Source organism: Apostichopus japonicus, chromosome 4 (genome assembly GCF_037975245.1).
Source record: "Apostichopus japonicus isolate 1M-3 chromosome 4, ASM3797524v1, whole genome shotgun sequence".
Lineage (NCBI taxonomy): Eukaryota > Metazoa > Echinodermata > Holothuroidea > Aspidochirotida > Stichopodidae > Apostichopus > Apostichopus japonicus.
This window is the reverse complement of record NC_092564.1, coordinates 28,348,569-28,369,139: the sequence shown is the minus strand read 5'-3', so window position 1 is coordinate 28,369,139 and position 20,571 is coordinate 28,348,569. Positions and strand designations below refer to the sequence as shown.

The following is a 20,571-nucleotide window of genomic DNA, read 5'->3' as shown; positions in this document are numbered from 1 at the left end:
AGCACTGGCCTATGGACCTGGAGACCTGACAGCGACTGCTGATTTTACCATTAGTACTTTAACGCTGTTGTTCGATGGCATAATCACCACGGCGACTGCAACTGTAACAGCTGTTGATGATGCTGTAGCTGAAGCTGAATTTGAGACCATAGAGATATATGTCCTGACATCTGATAATCCTGTGGATGAACTCTCCAGCACAGTCACATTATCCGTAACAGACAACGACATAGGTAAGAGGATTATTCCATGTTTCTTTGAACATAAATAATATAGTCCATAATTACCTAAAATGTATGTTTTCCATATACAATGTACGAGAATGTCACAGATGTTTACTCCTAATGTACAAATGTAAAGCAATTTAATAAAAACATTCTACTTATCCAAAGTTAATATGAGCAGGACTGCATTTTCCTTGCATCACATGAACCTTCTTGAAATGTTTTTTCTTATGGTTTAAATGGTAACATTTTGTGATTATTCTCACAGGTGGTCACATTAGCAGTACGAACACCTTTCATACCAAAGACATTATGTTAAAGTTGAAACAGTTCTGTGCTTCTGCATTATTGTATGTTTTGTACACAAAACATGAGTCAGTAGATTATTTTGAAACTCCTTAGTAATATGTAATTCTCTGAGGTGCAGTGTGACTTGCCTATATGCCAGTCTTGTCAAGAAGTTTTATTCTATGTTGAAATAGACAAATGATATGACCTTTCAAGTAGCTCTTATTTGGACACGTTATACTAATCATGCATTTATTTATCCTTTCAGAGTTAAACCTGTTCCCATCTACTGTCCTTGCTGGAGAGGGTGGGGTGGTGTACTTTGTCTTGGCATTGGATAAACCATCACTGGCAGCATATTCAAACGGTAATTAAAACAGATGCAATAACACCTGGATTATCTAGACCTGTATCATACAGATACAGAATCCAACCATTCGTTAGTGTATAATACTTGATATGGGATATGTATCCTAACTAATCAAGTTTTTTCAAAAATAATTTTGTTAAATACTCTTGTGTATAGTTACAGCACAAAATGGTACAAATTCAACAATGATGCTAGGATCCTCTACAGTACTCTATGTACAGTAAAACTGAAGTATATTTATGGCCCATGAATATAGCAAACTGGAAACTGTAACTTGAACATCAAAGAGTGAGTTATTTAAAAATATGCATGCATAAATTAACTAGCTAGTTGGTAATATATTAATTCATTGCATTTAATAACCACCACCAGCTAGTACTACCAATTAGTTACTGTATTTCATGTGAGATATTCAGAGAGGTATTCTTTATTATTTTCATCTTTCTGTTCGTAAATCAGTTTCATCTTGTGTCTCCCAGTATGACCTTACATTTGTGACTAGGCCAGTTCAAACAGTCGTTAAAAGAGTAGTTCTAGAGGTTTCCCATATAACTGATAGATTACCAGACAAATGCAAACACAACACTTCACTAAACCATATACAAACTTGATTTAGAGATTGAGATAAAACTGAGATAAAATGACATTTAAAACTTACGAAAAGGTTTCCCAAATTTCAGACAGTAAATATGGTTGAGATGCCACAGATTCATTCTGAATCCATGTATCCAACCTAGGTTGATCATATACCTCATAGAGAGACCACATACCCCATAGAGAGACCACATACCCCATAGAGAGACCACATACCCCATAGAGAGACCACATACCCCATAGATAGACCACATACAAGACTACCTTATGGCTCTTAGCACCAATAATTCTATAATTTATAATTTGATACTCCGCCACTTGACTTCTCTAACGCTCTGTTATGAGTCACTAAATACTATTATAGTTAGTGACACTACAGTTATTTTGGGAAAATGGCCTGAAGTATTGCCACACTGTTATTGCTAAGAAGGCTTTATTTCGGATAGTGATAGAGGCTCAGGAAGTAATTTGGACTGTCTGGACAAAATGAATTTGTGAGTTCACAACAATGTTCGTAATTACTGTTAACTTAAAACCACTGGGCCTTGTTTTATATTTGTCACAGTATCTTACATCAATTGAAAACATGTGGAATAGTCTTTAAAGTTGATAAAAGGAAATGATTTTGGTGAAATGTTATTTACAACATGTCTGGGAGCGGTGAGGAGGATGGAGAATGGGGGAGGGGTGTGTGGTAAAGGATTAAAAACAGGCCCATATAATCATTGTTATGGATAAAGTTATTCTATTCTATTGTTGATAAACATAACTTTTCAAAACGGTATGTACAAAGTTAGTTTTGCTTTTTGGTTATGATGAGAATCGTAACCTTTGAATTCATGACTAATGAAGCCTATTGATTTTGGTGGATGTCAAAGGTCCTTTGAAGTCAGATTCATGATAAGAACTGCTCATGTTATATCATCGTAACCACAATGCAATTTTGCATGGTAGTTATTTTAGTGCAATAACTATGGTTGAATGTTATGTTCACATTCTGAGATTTCTCATTGCATTTTAGTCATATCAGCAGTGGACTTAAGTACTTCTACAGCGGACTACAGTGCCATTACCTCTGTTGACATTGCCATCGGTGACCGCTTCGTTGATTTTCAGTTTGTTCTTGTGGATGGAGATACCACAGAAATCACTGAATTCGTAGAAATTGTAGCCTCTGCTGGAGGTGTTTCCACAACAGCCACTGTCACTGTTTATGATGAATCCAACTTTGGCAGTAAAGGTAACAAACTTTACAATCTTTTCTACTTGGCTGGGTTTGTATAGAGGTACTGCTTTCTTATTTTAACATTGTTATTCATTTTAATTTTTATAAGATTTTACCATTTATCCCCTATGACTGTAAAGTTAGTGGAAGTGTTTGAGTCTGAAGCAGATCACGTTTATCATTTTAATCATTGTTGCTTTCTTCGAGTCTCAAACTCTGACTTTAATCAATATTTCCTTCCATTTTGTTTTGCTTAAACCTGCCAAGATTGTCAAGTACTTGGCTGAAATATTTTAAAGTTTTCACTATAACCTAGCCTATTTTGCAAAAAAAAATGTATATGTATAACCAAAATCCAAATTACTCATTGACAATTGCTGCACTTTAGGTCAATGAAGACACTACAAAACTAAGAAACTGCTTTAAAAAAACAAACTAAAAAGGAGAAGAAGAAAAAGTGTGTAATCGTGATTAGATTTGCCACTTTTGGATCAAGCTCATCTACCTTGAAAATGACCTATTTGGCATGCACTTAATACCTTGAGTAGCCTGTGAAGCAGAATCAAGGGCTCAGTTATTCTTAAATGATGTTACTTGTAAATTGGTAGCAGCTATGGGTGTCATAACAAACTGTCCTAATAACCTGTAAAATATGTTACGTGGAGTAAAGTGAGTAGGGGTTATTAAAAACGATACCTCTAATGTGTGCAACTGCAACATACATTTGGCATAATTTTTGAAATGGTATTAAGACAAAGTCTTGTATTGGAGTTTAAAACATGTAATGGTACTTGACAACTCAGGACAGACCATACTTTTTAGCTGTGGTGGTTTACCTTAATCAAGTGTGTTTCATATTTACATATATAGCTCAAAGGCCAATGTATGTACGGTGTAGGAATGTCTTTTGAACCATTTAATAGTTTTTTAACCTCAAATTGATATAATTACTTTCTTTATTTTGATATCATGAATTATTAATCCATTAAGTGTTATTTCACACTCAATTTTAAAAAATGCACAAAGTCAAAGAGGTCATCATAGTACCATTTGCCCTTCAAGGAATATTTTCACTCTTTGAATGTAAAAGTAACTTTAGGGAACAACTTTAGGGAACAAACTATGTGACAGAGCAGAAGCAGAGCTTGGCATTCGCATTTTTTAAAATATTTATGATCTAAAAGAACGTTTCTATGCTCAGCATTGCAATGTTATTGTAAATATATTCTTTCTTACAGATGCTCTGTTATTAGCAAGTCAGTACGCAGTCCTTGAAGGCGCATCATCTTTCACCATGAATTTCATTACAGTTGGAAATATCGCTGGTAGTATAGGTGGGTATGCTTAACCTTGTATGTTTTTACCTTCTTAACATTTCTTCCCAGAACTTCTTGTGAAAGGGTACTTTTATGTAACCTTTTTGCTATTTGGGGTAGTTACCTTCATTATATTAAATAAGTTCACAGAATCACACATCTGGTATCTTATATTGCAAAGTCATTTGACTAAATTGTCAAATTGGTAGACAAATGCAGAGATACTTAAGAGTGTTTTAAAAAAGCTGATCTAGAATCTTAGTGTTTTATCTTAAAAGAAACTTCTAACTCTTTAGCCACTATCCTGAATTGGGTCTTTTTGACCATTTAAAATTTTAATTCATCTTTAAATCCAGACTGGTTCTACAGAAGAATTGGCTGACATGTCCACTTAATAGTGAAATTGGTGTTTGTAGAATACTTTAAAGTAATCTGATACGAATTTGAAATATTTAGTTGTGTTTCTATTTGAAACATTTCAAGCAAAATTAGGCTTTCAAGATGCATGAGGGCTGTTATAATGTGGAACTCCAACATTCCACAGAGGGGGTTGTCATATCGGTCCTAATGCGCATAAGCTATGATGTTTACCTATCTCCATCGTAACATGTATACATCTATGTGCTGGTAGTGAAAACACACGTTTCAAAAGATGTCTCCTTCATAATTATGAGGGAAATTCTTTATACGACTAGTGATCAACTTTAATATACGTTAGGATTCTCAGGTTTAAGCCCATGACTTCCATTTTGGAGACTCAAAGTTTAGTGACACTCAAAGTGTAAACTCTGTTTAGCGGACGTGAACGAGAGTATATCAGAGAAACTTTCTGAATGATTGAAGAGCAGACGTGTGTTTAATCAGAGACTGCATCTGTTTGTCAAATATATCAAAGTTTATATTTACACTCATTAAGTTATTGTATTTGTTAATGTCAGCTTGTGAGGAAGAGGGCAAGAGGGGATGATCTCATTTTTGACAAAAGCATGAGTTATAAGTTTGAGTTGGTGGAATGGGGATTATTTTTACTGAGGTTACTACTGTTGCTGTTTTATCACGACCCAAAATGTCTAGTGGAGCAGTAGAAAATGTCAGGTGTGGAAGGGGTTGTGTTTTTCAAGCAGACGTTCACCTTTGTATGGAATGAATTCCGTAGACACTGGACCAATCAACTGAAGTCAAATAATGAATGGGTATGATAACTAGAAAATATTGCTGCCTATTGTCAGGAGTGGGGATGGGAAGGGAGTGGTGCGAGCATCGGAAGAGATATTAATATTATGGGAGGTGAATGCACAAGAAATCAAGTAAAAAAAAAACTGCTAAACTGCTTAAATCTCGAAACTTTAATAATCATAATTACAGTGATATTGTGTCAGGATCTGTTTATGATAGCGTTCATGTTCCTCAAGGACAAAAAATACTAATATTCTGCTAGTGTGTTCTATTGTTTTTGTGAAGTTAATCAAGAATTTCTGGAGATCTTACAATGTATATAACAAACAAACAAAATTTTCCTTCTTTTATGTCACAGGGAAATCGCACATTCAATGCAACAGCAACCCAAATAGTGTTTTATTACAGTCGCACATTGATATAGAACTTGTAAACAGATACAAAATGGCCACACATTGTTATAGAACTTGTAAACGGATACAAAATGGCACTCACAATCCCTTGACTATGAACCTTCTATGTTGCAACTCTCTCTATATGCGACTCTGATAGGACCCATGTGACGGCTAGCGCCCTCTGTTTATTTAGGGCAAGCTGTAGTGTCCCATTGTTTTGAATATTGTTGATAAGTGCCAATTACTTAGGGCAGCTAACAAAATCCACCATTTGTCTACTGTTACAGCTTACATTTTAAGAGCAGCTACCAATACCCACCATTAGTCAACAGTATGCTATTTTTCTTGTTCTTGCTGTTGGCAGCTTTTGATCTTGGAACCTCATCAGCATTGTCAGAGGGGACAGATTTCATCCTCAATCCATCAGCCCCAGGTTCTGCAACTGTGCCTGGTGTAGGGATAGCTGTGTCCATCATTAATGATGATGTAGTAGAACAGGCTTCCACGGAGCAGTTCATGGTGTCCTTCACCAGTGACGATGTCTTCCCACAGATGAGTGCTGATGTCACCATCTTTGATGATGATAGTCAAGGTTTGCTTCATTGACAACATTTCTTCTCTTTCAATCAACTCTTTGCTTTGAGGTTGATAGCATTTTCTACACTCCCATTACACTAAAAAGGTATCGAAATATAGTTATTATATATATATATATATATATATATATATATATATATATACATATATTTATATATATATACATATATATATATATATATATATATATATATATGTATATATATATAAGAAAATCGTAATGAGTTGGAAAATCAAGAACAGTGAAAAAACTTTCAGCCTCCACCGGGATTCAAACCGCGGGCCTTCCGCTTTGTACATGGACACCCTAACCACTGGGCTATGGACGCTGATTGTATGTCCAGAGGTTCGAAAAATATGTATATATATTATGACTATATTTTGGTCACGTAATTTTCAGTACATATAAATTTACAGTGTGTATACAGTGAGAGACTGGGGAGAACCCACAAGAAGCTTAGCATAGCTTATAAGGGTTTATATAAGCATTTATATAAGCATTTATATAAGCGTAATACATATTTTAACTATGTACATATTTGTCATTTAGGAGTCATATCTTATTTCTCTGGTTTTCTCTAATGATAGTTTCTTTTGGAGTAAACATGGATTTTCGTTATAATATATATATATATATATGCAGTGTTTTATAAAAACAGAAAACACAACAACAAAATAGAAGTAAAACATTATGGTATGTAAAATAATGTTACATTGGTAACATTAACTCTCTAATGTGCCTTTTTTCTATTCTTGGAAGTAACTGCAAATAATTAGATGTAGATTCTTAAAATACATTTACTTAAATCAATTAAGAATGCTGAGGTGAAAATTGCTAAGTTGACATAATTAAGAAACAATTTGTAATTGGCCTAGTTCCTGTCGTTGGGGTGGTGGTGGTGGCATGTCTTTCATTACAGTAATTATCACAGCATGTTCATGCTACCTCAATTGCTACACTTTAATTGTTTTCAAACTTTAACTTCAGGCTTAGTCACAGTGGTGGTTTGGTGTGTGTCATCATTTAGATATCACTTTTGATTAGCATGTAATGGTACTAAATTGTGACCGTCGTGGTTGACGTTATTGGTGCAAGCTTTTGAGAGCGATTACAGCCCTGGGTGACCGTTATATTGCAGGAATGTGGGATGCAACCACAATCATGCCAGAACATTAGCGCTATAAGTTGGCCATGTGTGTTTGCAAGAGTTTGGAATTAGCCTGTAAAAGGGATTTGTAAGTTGCTCATGAAATCTCAGTAAATACAAGTTAGCTACTGTCTGTAACATATGAATGGTGCAGTTCTGCTAACATATTTTTAACTGGTACACATACATTCTTGCTGAGTAATTAATTTAAACATTTTCTTTCCTTGTCAGTTACTGTGGACTGCAACACAGCTATTGTCTACTCATGTGAAGAGGATGGAGTAGCATTTGTTGAGTTTGCATACCAGATTACAGCTTCAGGTGGACTTATGATTGACTTAGGTGAGCATCAAAGCACTACATTCAGCTCAGAGTCTAGGTGTTATTGGAATCTAGCTAAGAGACCTATGTGTAATCTAACTAGGAGACCTATGTGGAATCTATATATGAGTCCTATTTGGAATCTAATTAGGAGACCTATGTGTAATCTAATTAGGAGACCTATGTGTAATCTAATTAGGAGACCTATGTGTAATCTAATTAGGAGACCTATGTGTAATCTAACTAGGAGACCTATTTGGAATCTAACTAGAAGACCTATTTGGAATCTAACTAGGAGACCTATGTGTAATCTAATTAGGAGACATATTTGGAATCTAACTAGGAGACCTATGTGTAATCTAACTAGGAGACCTATGTGTAATCTAATTAGGAGACCTATTTGGAATCTAACTAGGAGACCTATGTGTAATCTAACTAGGAGACCTATTTGGAATCTAATCAGGAGACCTATGTGGAATCTAACTAGGAGACCTATGTGTAATCTAATTAGGAGACCTATTCAGATAGGTATTCTTTATTATTTTCATATTTCTGTTCGTAAATCAGTTTCGTCTTGTGTCTCCCAGTATGACCTTACATTTGTGACTAGGCCAGTTCAGACAGTCGTTAAAAGAATGGTTCTAGAGGTTTCCCATATAACTGATAGATTACCAGACAAATGCAAACACAACACTTCACTAAACCATATACAAACTTGATTTAGAGATTGAGATAAAACTGAGATAAATGACATTTAAAACTTACGTCTGTAGTATTTTACCATTAACATAAAATGTAGCTTCATTAAGAATATTGAGCTGAAACAGTTCTATAAATTAGTTATTGCATTAAATGGTTTCCACCATGCATGGAATTCACCTCTTGGGCATTATATTTTGATAAAACATTCATTTCATGCCATGCTCTATTATCTAAAGAGTCCCACATTCTGACTGGAGCATTATGATCTTCACTGCCTATAGCAAATACCACTTGAGTCCCCTGTTTTTGTCCAAAGTTGGGAATGCTAGCCATACTGAATGCATCTCTGCACAAATTCATGCTTAAACACAAAGTGTATTATTTCAGTGGTCAAGCCAAACTTGCCTCCACACACAGGAAAGTAGTGCTAGCCATTAGAGCACTTGTGTTTACAATCATACAGGTGATTGGTCAATTAATTAGGTGTGCTCAAGGATGAATCCTAATGGCAGTGTTTGGGATAGTTTATGCTATCAAGTAACAAATTATTAATGCTTGAGTGAATTTGAGGAGGGCTGTTTTGCTATAGGCAGGGTTGACAATCATGTTGAAGAATCTTTATGGTATTTTTATTGTTCATTAAGTCGACACATTAATGAAACAAATTATCATTCACCAGTGACATGTCAGTTTCTTTAGTGGTCAGCTTTTGCAATGCGAGACATTTGCCATCAAAGAAATGTTGTTAAAATAATGTAAATAAATCAATGTGGTTGTTGTAACTTATTATGTTGGCGTGTTACAGGTGTCTTGTATGCAGATGGTACAGCTGAACAGACTATTGACTTTGATGTGATTGAGTCATCCATTGTAATCGAAGAAATCACATCAAGTGGTGTAGTCACTGCCACAGTGTCCATCATATCAGACTTGGAGCAAGAACCAGATGAGGAATTCTACGTCTACGTTGAACACAACTCGTACCAAACTAGTACAACAGCTACCTGCACTGTGATCATTCTTGATGACGACGAACTGGGTAATTATTATGATTTCACGGCTACATATCGCTGCAAGTATATCATGACTACACATCACATCAGCATTGCCATATGTTCACAGAAATGCATATATTGTATGACTACACACCACATATCACTGGGAATGTTGACAGAAATGCACATATTGTTTGACTACACACCATATTTCACTGGTAATGTTCACAGAAATGCACATATTGTTTGACTACACCATCACATTATCATTGCCATATGTTCACAGAAATTCATATATTGTATGACTACACACCACATATCACTGGGAATGTTGACAGAAATGCACATATTGTTTGACTACACATCACATCAGCATTGCCATATGTTCACAGAAATGCATATATTGTATGACTACACACCACATATCACTGGGAATGTTGACAGAAATGCACATATTGTTTGACTACACACCATATTTCACTGGTAATGTTCACAGAAATGCACATATTGTTTGACTACACCATCACATTATCATTGCCATATGTTCACAGAAATGCATATATTGTATGACTACACACCACATATCACTGGGAATGTTGACAGAAATGCACATATTGTTTGACTACACACCATATATCATTGCCATATGTTCATAGAAATGCACATATTTTATGACTACACACCACATATCACTGGTAATGTTCACAGAAATGCATATATTGTATGACTACACACCACATATCACTGGGAATGTTGACAGAAATGCACATATTGTTTGACTACACTCCATATATCATTGCCATATGTTCACAGAAATGCATATATTGTATGACTACACACCACATATCACTGGTAATGTTGACAGAAATGCGCATATTGTTTGACTACACTCCATATATCATTGCCATATGTTCACAGAATGCACATATTCTATATGACTACACATCACATATCACTGCCATATGTTCATAGAAATGCACATATTTTATGACTACACATCACATTATCATTGCCATATGTTCACAGAAATGCATATATTGTATGACTACACACCACATATCACTGGGAATGTTGACAGAAATGCACATATTGTTTGACTACACACCATATATCATTGCCATATGTTCATAGAAATGCACATATTTTATGACTACACACCACATATCACTGGTAATGTTCACAGAAATGCATATATTGTATGACTACACACCACATACCACTGGGAATGTTGACAGAAATGCACATATTGTTTGACTACACACCATATATCATTGCCATATGTTCACAGAAATGCATATATTGTATAACTACACACCACATATCACTGGTAATGTTGACAGAAATGCGCATATTGTTTGACTACACTCCATATATCATTGCCATATGTTCATAGAAATGCACATATTTTATGACTACACACCACATATCACTGGTAATGTTCACAGAAATGCATATATTGTATGACTACACACCACATATCACTGGTAATGTTGACAGAAATGCGCATATTGTTTGACTACACTCCATATATCATTGCCATATGTTCACAGAATGCACATATTCTATATGACTACACACCACATATCACTGCCATATGTTCAGAGAATTGCACATATTTTATGACTACACATCAAGAATCACTGGCAATGTTCACAAAAATGCACATATTTTATGACTACACACCACATATCACTGGTAATGTTGACAGAAATGCGCATTTTGTTTGACTACACTCCATATATCATTGCCATATGTTCACAGAATGCACATATTCTATATGACTACACACGACATATCACTGGGAATGTTGACAGAAATGCACATATTGTTTGACTACACACCATATATCATTGCCATATGTTCATAGAAATTCACATATTTTATGACTACACACCACATATCACTGGTAATGTTCACAGAAATGCATATATTGTATGACTACACACCACATATCACTGGGAATGTTGACAGAAATGCACATGTATATTGTTTGACTACACACCATATATCATTGCCATATGTTCACAGAAATGCACATATTTTATGACTACACACCACATATCACTGGTAATGTTCACAGAAATGCATATATTGTATGACTACACACCACATATCACTGGTAATGTTGACAGAAATGCGCATATTGTTTGACTACACTCCATATATCATTGCCATATGTTCACAGAATGCACATATTCTATATGACTACACATCACATATCACTGCCATATGTTCATAGAAATGCACATATTTTATGACTACACATCACATTATCATTGCCATATGTTCACAGAAATGCATATATTGTATGACTACACACCACATATCACTGGGAATGTTGACAGAAATGCACATATTTAATGACTACACATCACATAGTTTAAAGAATGCACATATTTCTTGATAAGACATCAGATATAACCATCATTTATTTTAATTATATGACATATACATATCCTGACTATATATCAGTTATCATAACAACAAATTGATATATCACCCGTCATTGTCATCATGAAGCTTAAAAGATATTTCGTAAGTAGACATTGTGCCCTATTACCAGATTTGGAAATGACCATACCACATGTTTTATTACCACATGTACAACTTTATTCTGCAAAATGCACCAATCAGATATTAACTGGAATATTGTTGTTACAAGCACAGCTCACCAATGACATTCTGTACCTTCTTAATGTAAATTTCACAACCATTGCCACACCATTTTAAATAAAAGAACTTCATGTTTACTAATTCGTTGCACCATCAAGATCACTACACTTATGAATATACAAATATAACAATAACCCTACCTGTCATTTCAAGCCACCATCACTCTACTATATGCTCATGTCATTTTTACTCTCACAAGGGTTCTCTCCTTTTTTTTTGTAACAGCAATTCAGATTGAGTTTCATGTCAGTTTCAAACAGTTATTGAACCATTTTTCTGTAGTAATTTGAGTACTTATTTTGCTATTAATACATTCCTTTATGACTACAATTTCCCACACTATCTGTCAATTATGCTATACTTTGCATCGGTTTATTTTGTGAGATATGTGTTTTTCTTTGCACCCTCATTCTGCACCTTTCCTGATCTGTAAATTTCCATTCACCTCCCAGCATCTACCACCGTGGTAGCTAGCACCACAGCACCCGTGAGCACCACATTCCTTGGGAGTACCACAGACACGGCAACTACAACAGACAGGCCAACGACAACAGACCTTGTCACAACGACCAACCCTCCCACCACCACCACTGACCTTGGTACCACAACACACATTGGCAGCACGACAAAACAACAAACTACCACTGACCGTGGCACCACCACCGATCAAGTTACCACAACTGGTAATCCATCAACTACGCCCGAAATCACTACTACTCATATTGCCTCAACAACAATTGAGCTGACCACAACAAACAGGCCAACGACTACAGAAAGTGTCACTACGACTGAACAACCGACTACAACAATGCAGACAAGTACAACAATGCAACCAACTACAACAGATACACCAAGTACCACAGGTATGTTAACCCCTTTGATATCAATTTGGACTAAATGAGCAAGTGCAACTCCCATGTTACTTTAATCATTATTTTCATCCCTTTTATTACTGCAAAAAGAAGAATTGACATATTGTCTGTCCAAGAATAATGATACTTTGAAGCTGAGTTTACCACAAACTATTTCAAACTTTTGTCTCAACAGAGAAATATATGTATTATTTGGTATCATTTTCACAGCTCTGTAGTGTATTTACTGTCTGTGGAGAGCCCTAGATGTGTTCTTTGGGAAAGTTCAAGTCCCTCCTCATTGAGAGCATTGTGTCTGTGGGAGTTGGAATATACCAACATTTTATACAAGTTTCAGGAATAGTCCATTTATGATGGAGAACCACGTCTATCACTGTTGCTTTTCTTTTGCTTTCAGGCGGAGTAACTACAACAAACGAACCTACAACCACAGTGCCTCAATCAACGACTGACCAAATAAGTACCACAGTTCTAGGAACGACAACTGAAGCTGTAACTACAACACAGCTATCTACAACTGAACCAGGTACAACGTCAGTACTCCCAACTACCACTGACACTTTATCCACTACTGTTGAAACAACAACAGAAAGTCTCACAACAACTAATATGCCCTCCACTACAAACCCCCAAAGCACCTCTGAGCACATCACAACTACTGATGCACCCAGCACAACAGGACTTCCCAGCACAACAAAACCTGACACAACGACAGAGTTACCGAGCACAACAGTACATAGAACTACAACAGAACAGCCATCAACCACTCCTCTGCACACATCAACTCAGGTACCAAGTACCACAGACGTTTCAAGTACAACAAATCCAGGAACCACAACAGAGTTAGATACAACTACAACAGAGGCTAGCACCACTGAGAGACAGACAACCTCAGTCTTGCCATCCACCACAAGTGTATTAAGTACCACTAACCCCTTGACCACAACAGATATGCCAAGCACCACAACTGACCACAGCACCACCAACATACAAACAACCACAGAACATTCAACTTCATCGTTAATGCCTTCTACAACAAGAATACCTAGTACATCACATGAAACTACAACAGATTCCATTAGTACCACAGACGTTTCAAGTACAACAAATCCAGGAACCACAACAGAGTTAGATACAACTACAACAGAGGCTAGCACCACTGAGAGACAGACAACCTCAGTCTTGCCATCCACCACAAGTGTATTAAGTACCACTAACCCCTTGACCACAACAGATATGCCAAGCACCACAACTGACCACAGCACCACCAACATACAAACAACCACAGAACATTTAACTTCATCGTTAATGCCTTCTACAACAAGAATACCTAGTACATCACATGAAACTACAACAGATTCCATTAGTACCACAGACGCTTCAAGTACAACAAATCCAGGAACCACAACAGAGTTAGATACAACTACAACAGAGGCTAGCACCACTGAGAGACAGACAACCTCAGTCTTGCCATCCACCACAAGTGTATTAAGTACCACTAACCCCTTGACCACAACAGATATGCCAAGCACCACAACTGACCACAGCACCACCAACATACAAACAACCACAGAACATTCAACTTCATCATTAATGCCTTCTACAACAAGAATACCTAGTACAACACATGAAACTACAACAGATTCCATTAGTACCACAGACGCTTCAAGTACAACAAATCCAGGAACCACAACAGAGTTAGATACAACTACAACAGAGGCTAGCACCACTGAGAGACAGACAACCTCAGTCTTGCCATCCACCACAAGTGTATTAAGTACCACTAATCCCTTGACCACAACAGAAATGCCAAGCACCACAACTGACCACAGCACCACCAACATACAAACAACCACAGAACATTCAACTTCATCGTTAATGCCTTCTACAACAAGAATACCTAGTACAACACATGAAACTACAACAGATTCCATTAGTACCACAGACAAGGCTAGCACTACTGTAAGTCAAGGAACATCAGTCCCTCTGACATCTACATTTGATCCAAGTACAACATTGCTACCCACTACAACAGTACGTGGGACCACAACAGAATCATTAACTACCACAGCAGCGACCAGCACAACAGTAATCGAGACTACAAGTGAATCTCTAAGTACCACAGCAGTATTGAGCAGTACTGACCCTCAAACAACGACTGCTATGCCATCTTCAACAGGCATACTTAGCACAACTGCCACCATATTCACTACCACTCCTAATCCCACTTCCACACAGTTTACAACTACTGCTGGTGTAAGCACCACTGACTCACTAAGTACAACAATGCAACCAACTACAACAGATACACCAAGTACCACAGGTATGTATATATATTTAAACAAAATGAGCAAGTGCAACTCCCAGGTTACTTTTATCATTATTTTCATCCCCTTTATTACTGCAAAAAGAAGAAATGACAAGAATAATGATACTTTGAAGCTGCGTTCACCACAAACTGTTTCAAACTTTTGTCATTTGGTATCATTTTCACAGCTCTGTGGTGTATTTACTTTCTGTTTGGAGAGCCCCAGATGTGTTGTTTGGGGAAGTTCAAGTCCCTCATTGAGAGCATTGTGTCTGTGGCAGTTGGAATATGCCAACATTTTATACAAGTTTTAGGAATAGTCCATTTATGATGGAGAACCACGTCTATCATTGTTGCTTTTCTTTTGCTTTCAGTATCGACAACAAACAAACCTACAACAACAGTGCCTCAATCAACGACTGACCAAATAAGTACCACAGTTCCAGGAACGACAACTGAAGCTGTAACTACAACACAGCTATCTACAACTGAACCAGGTACAACGTCAGTACTCCCAACTACCACTGACACTTTATCCACTACTGTTGAAACGACAACAGAAAGTCTCACAACAACTAATATGCCCTCCACTACGAACCCCCAAAGCACCTCTGAGCAAATCACAACTACTGATGCACCCAGCACAACAGGACTTCCCAGCACAACAAAACCTGACACAACGACAGAGTTACCGAGTACAACAGTACAAGGAACTACAACAGAACAGCCATCAACCACTCCTCTGCACACATCAACTCAGGTACCAAGTACCACTGACGTTTCAAGTACAACAAATCCAGAAACGACAACAGAGTTAGATACAACCACAGCAGAGGCTAGCACCACTGAGAGACAGACAACCTCAGTCTTGCCATCCACCACAGGTGTATTAAGTACCACTAACCCCTTGACCACAACAGATATGCCAAGCACCACAACTGACCACAGCACCACCAACATACAAACAACCACAGAACATCCAACTTCATCATTAATGCCTTCTACAACAAGAATACCTAGTACAACACATGAAACTACAACAGATTCCATAAGTACCACAGACGCTTCAAGTACAACAAATCCAGGAACCACAACAGAGTTAGATACAACTACAACAGAGGCTAGCACCACTGAGAGACAGACAACCTCAGTCTTGCCATCAACCACAGGTGTATTAAGTACCACTAACCCCTTGACCACAACAGATATGCCAAGCACCACAACTGACCACAGCACCACCAACATACAAACAACCACAGAACATTCAACTTCATCGTTAATGCCTTCTACAACAAGAATACCTAGTACAACACATGAAACTACAACAGATTCCATAAGTACCACAGACGCTTCAAGTACAACAAATCCAGGAACCACAACAGAGTTAGATACAACTACAACAGAGGCTAGCACCACTGAGAGACAGACAACCTCAGTCTTGCCATCAACCACAGGTGTATTAAGTACCACTAGCCCCTTGACCACAACAGATATGCCAAGCACCACAACTGACCACAGCACCACCAACATACAAACAACCACAGAACATTCAACTTCATCGTTAATGCCTTCTACAACAAGAATACCTAGTACAACACATGAAACTACAACAGATTCCATTAGTACCACAGACAAGGCTAGCACTACTGTAAGTCAAGGAACATCAGTCCCTCCGACATCTACATTTGATCCAAGTACAACATTACTACCCACTACAACAGTACGTGGGACCACGACAGAATCATTAACTACCACAACAGAGGCCAGCACCACTGAGAGACAGACAACCTCAGTCTTGCCATCCACCACAGGTGTATTAAGTACCACTAACCCCTTGACCACAACAGATATGCCAAGCACCACAACTGACCACAGCACCACCAACATACAAACAACCACAGAACATTCAACTTCATCGTTAATGCCTTCTACAACAAGAATACCTAGTACAACACATGAAACTACAACAGATTCCATAAGTACCACAGACAAGGCTAGCACTACTGTAAGTCAAGGAACATCAGTCCCTCCGACATCTACATTTGATCCAAGTACAACATTACTACCCACTACAACAGTACGTGGGACCACGACAGAATCATTCACTACCACTCCTAATCCCACTTCCACACAGTTTACAACTACTGCTGGTGTAAGCACCACTGACTTACTAACCACTTCAGAAGCACCCTCTACCACTGCACATTCAAGCACTACAGAAGGAGACACTTCCACAATGCTTAGCAGCACGGAGGTCCTCAGCACCACCGCTGGTAAGACTAATACTGCTTCACATTTAATGCACAATTAACTTACCTTTTTTCAAATATTAGGTTAGTACTACAGATACCCCCACTGAAACCTCAACATATGTAAGTAGCACAAACTCACCTGCTACATCCACCAAGGATCCTTCAATATCTAAATTTTTACATTTTTTTATATTTTTATCAAGCACTCTTGGTCAAAGTGCCACAGTAGCAGAAACTTCCTCTGATGTGCAAAGTATAACCAGTGTGTCCACAACCTGTAGATGTAACCTTTACTGGCAAAGTGACCATGAAGGCAATTCATTAAAACACTTTCAAAATGGTCAGTTCAAGTTTGCCAGTCCAAACTGATGAAACCCAGGTTGCACTATTAACAGACATATCCGTCTGGGTGAGCTTAGCTTTGCGCCATTTACAGTGTGTTATATACCTTCTGGATGTTTCCAAGGAGTTTGTATGCCATCATATCACAGTCAAGTTAACTCTTAATTGGATCAACAGCATAACAAAGTCATTCTGCCAAATAAAACATAGAAAATATGCCACAGATGGATGCATTAGAAACTTTCTTACGCTTGTTGCAAAAAACAAAAAAAAACAAAAAAAAAATGCCAAAAAAAACTGAATTTACCTGCCTAGCATGCATTAGTTAACATAGAAAGGCAAATATGCAAAAAACAACATTGCTAATGTCAACACCACAGATTAACAGAAGGTAAAAAATGTTATTGGGAAATCATGCTCTCTTTTTCATAGCAAATTTTTGTTGTTGGTGTTTCAAGCAATTCCGTATGTCAGATTAACGGAAAAATTGATTGAAAGCACTGATAATGTTATCACAGGAGGCTTGAAACACATGTCACTAGGCCCACCTCTGGTGTGCCCCAGCTGTTTCTGCACAACATAGTAACAAAATAGCATCGTGGTTAAGAGGAGGATATGTTTTTTTGCTAGTTGCTGTTTTTCTGGATGTATCAAGAGGAACTTACGGCAAGTATTTTACTGTAAAAAAAATAGATAAATTTCTTAAAATTAAGGTGCAAAGGTTACAACCATTTCATAGTAAACTTTGGCTACCAAGATCAGCGTCATGGTTTATGTTTGGTCATTAATTGTTTTTTGAAGCTACTACAACAGAGGTTACAACAACCATGGAAGTTTCCTCGACCATGTTTAGCACCACAGATAGTCCGACATCCTCAGTAGCTCCAAGCAGCTCTGCAGCTGCAGAGACCACCACGTTTATTCCATCAACGACTCAAGTGGCAAGTACAACAGACCGTACTACAACAGAGAGTGTTACAACAACCATGGAAGTTTCCTCGACCATGTTTACCACCACAGATAGTCCGACATCCACGGTAGTTACCAGCAGACCCATTGAGATTTCGACCTCATTCAGCAGTACCGAAGCTGGGAGCACCTCAAAGGTATTTCCATCCAACTTTGCAAGCTCAACCACGGATGTGAGCTCGACAGATGTTCATACGTCAACTTTTGTCAGTTCGACTCTCATCAGCACTACTCCAGTGAGAAGCACCACTGTAATAACACCCGTAACAGAGTTTACAACATCAGACGCACCAGGTATTGTGGCTCATAATTACCATGTGTTTATATAAACAGGGTTCCAATTGTTATGAAAATCATGGAAATTTGAACATTTCCAGCCCTGAAAAAGTGATGGAGAAAGGGTGAAAATGCCAAACGTCACGAAGAATGTACTGATTTTCTTAAATTTTTCTACCCTTTTCTCCATCTGACAGTATGCCCAAAAATAAAACAAACAGTCCAGACATTTTTAATGGAAAAGACCATGGAATTCCTAAATTTGGTCCTGGAACTGTTGTGGAATTTGATTTTCAAGAAAGTGTGCATCCCTGCATAGAACTTAAGTACTTGTTATCTCATATAAATTATAGTTTCCAGCCATTTTAAACTTTATATTGTACCCTACATGTCTATACCAACAGCATAGTACATGTTATGATGTAGGCTACACCTTGTATGAACGGGCTGGCATTTAAGCCTTTCAGTAACTAATAGGTCAATAGACAGCAATACTCAGTTGTAGCTGTGTGTGGTGGAGTTCAATGTTTGTTTAGTTTTAATATTCATAAGAACTTCAACAACTTTATAGTCAAGGTTTACATTGTCGATTCAATGTCTATTTTATCCTCCACAGGATTATTACTTCATTTCCTTTTTAACTAAAACATTTTATAGAAAAGTCTCCCTGGAACTCACCATGGCAACTGGTGCTTGACACTGGTATGAAGAATTTGTGACCAGTTTGGTTTCTTTCAAAATGTCAAAATCAGAGTGGTTTTGCTCATTTTAATTTATTACAGTGTCTTCATTTCCAGACTAGTATAACAATATGCAAATAAGGATTTACAAATAGGATGATTGAACGAAAACACTTGACAAGATATCATGAAAAAAATGACAATTGCATTGAATTAAAGCTTCTTTTAGTCAGTTTAGTGTGAGAAGCATATTTGAACCATTTGACAGTTCAATAGTTTCATGGTTTGGAAACAAATTTGTTCAGTTTAATAGTTACATTGGCAATGATAGTGTAATATTGTCGATATAATAGTCAATATTTGAGAGGTGACACACATCAATGACTGGTCATGGACAACACCCTGTTGTAACCTCAATTTCTCGAACCCCGGTTGGGCACTAAGAAACAACCAACTACGTTACAGATAGTAAACAAATGTTTAAATAGAATTAGTTGTAGATTGTATTCATAAAATGTAAACAATACTGAGTTGGATTACAATAATAAACTAAGTATTAGTAAATTCCTTGGTGGTGAGCTACAAGCTAATCTTCAATTGCCTCTGGATTCTGAAGATGTCTTATTTGATTTTCTATTTTTTGTTGTCATTTAAAGGAGTACAGCAGTGCATTCTGAGTTTGGTGAATAGTTCTTGTGGACTATTTGAACTATTTCATCATCATGCTGTCTGAGCAAAAAATATTATTTTAATAGAAGATACGCATGCAACGAATGGTGCAGGAACAAACACATAATGTAGCCCAACTTGTGACATCTTTGTATTAAAATTGTCTGGTAACAAGCCTT

At 37.2% G+C, this 20,571-nt stretch overlaps 1 protein-coding gene across 6 annotated transcripts in view; it reads left to right on the top strand.

Moving 5' to 3' along the window:
- Positions 1–20,571, top strand: part of LOC139967049 (uncharacterized) — an 88,268-nt gene that overhangs the window by 26,765 nt on the left and 40,932 nt on the right. For 3 of the 6 annotated variants that reach the window (XM_071970700.1, XM_071970701.1, XM_071970702.1), the window contains exons 11-21: positions 3–233; positions 781–879; positions 2,498–2,716; positions 3,940–4,035; positions 5,953–6,180; positions 7,565–7,675; positions 9,162–9,395; positions 12,477–12,887; positions 13,294–15,219; positions 15,579–17,477; positions 18,600–19,061. In XM_071970700.1, the coding sequence (XP_071826801.1) occupies positions 3–233; positions 781–879; positions 2,498–2,716; positions 3,940–4,035; positions 5,953–6,180; positions 7,565–7,675; positions 9,162–9,395; positions 12,477–12,887; positions 13,294–15,219; positions 15,579–17,477; positions 18,600–19,061 (5,916 nt within the window). The remainder of the gene's footprint in view (positions 1–2; positions 234–780; positions 880–2,497; positions 2,717–3,939; positions 4,036–5,952; positions 6,181–7,564; positions 7,676–9,161; positions 9,396–12,476; positions 12,888–13,293; positions 15,220–15,578; positions 17,478–18,599; positions 19,062–20,571) is intronic. The other 3 variants (XM_071970703.1, XM_071970704.1, XM_071970705.1) reach the window with 3 other exon arrangements.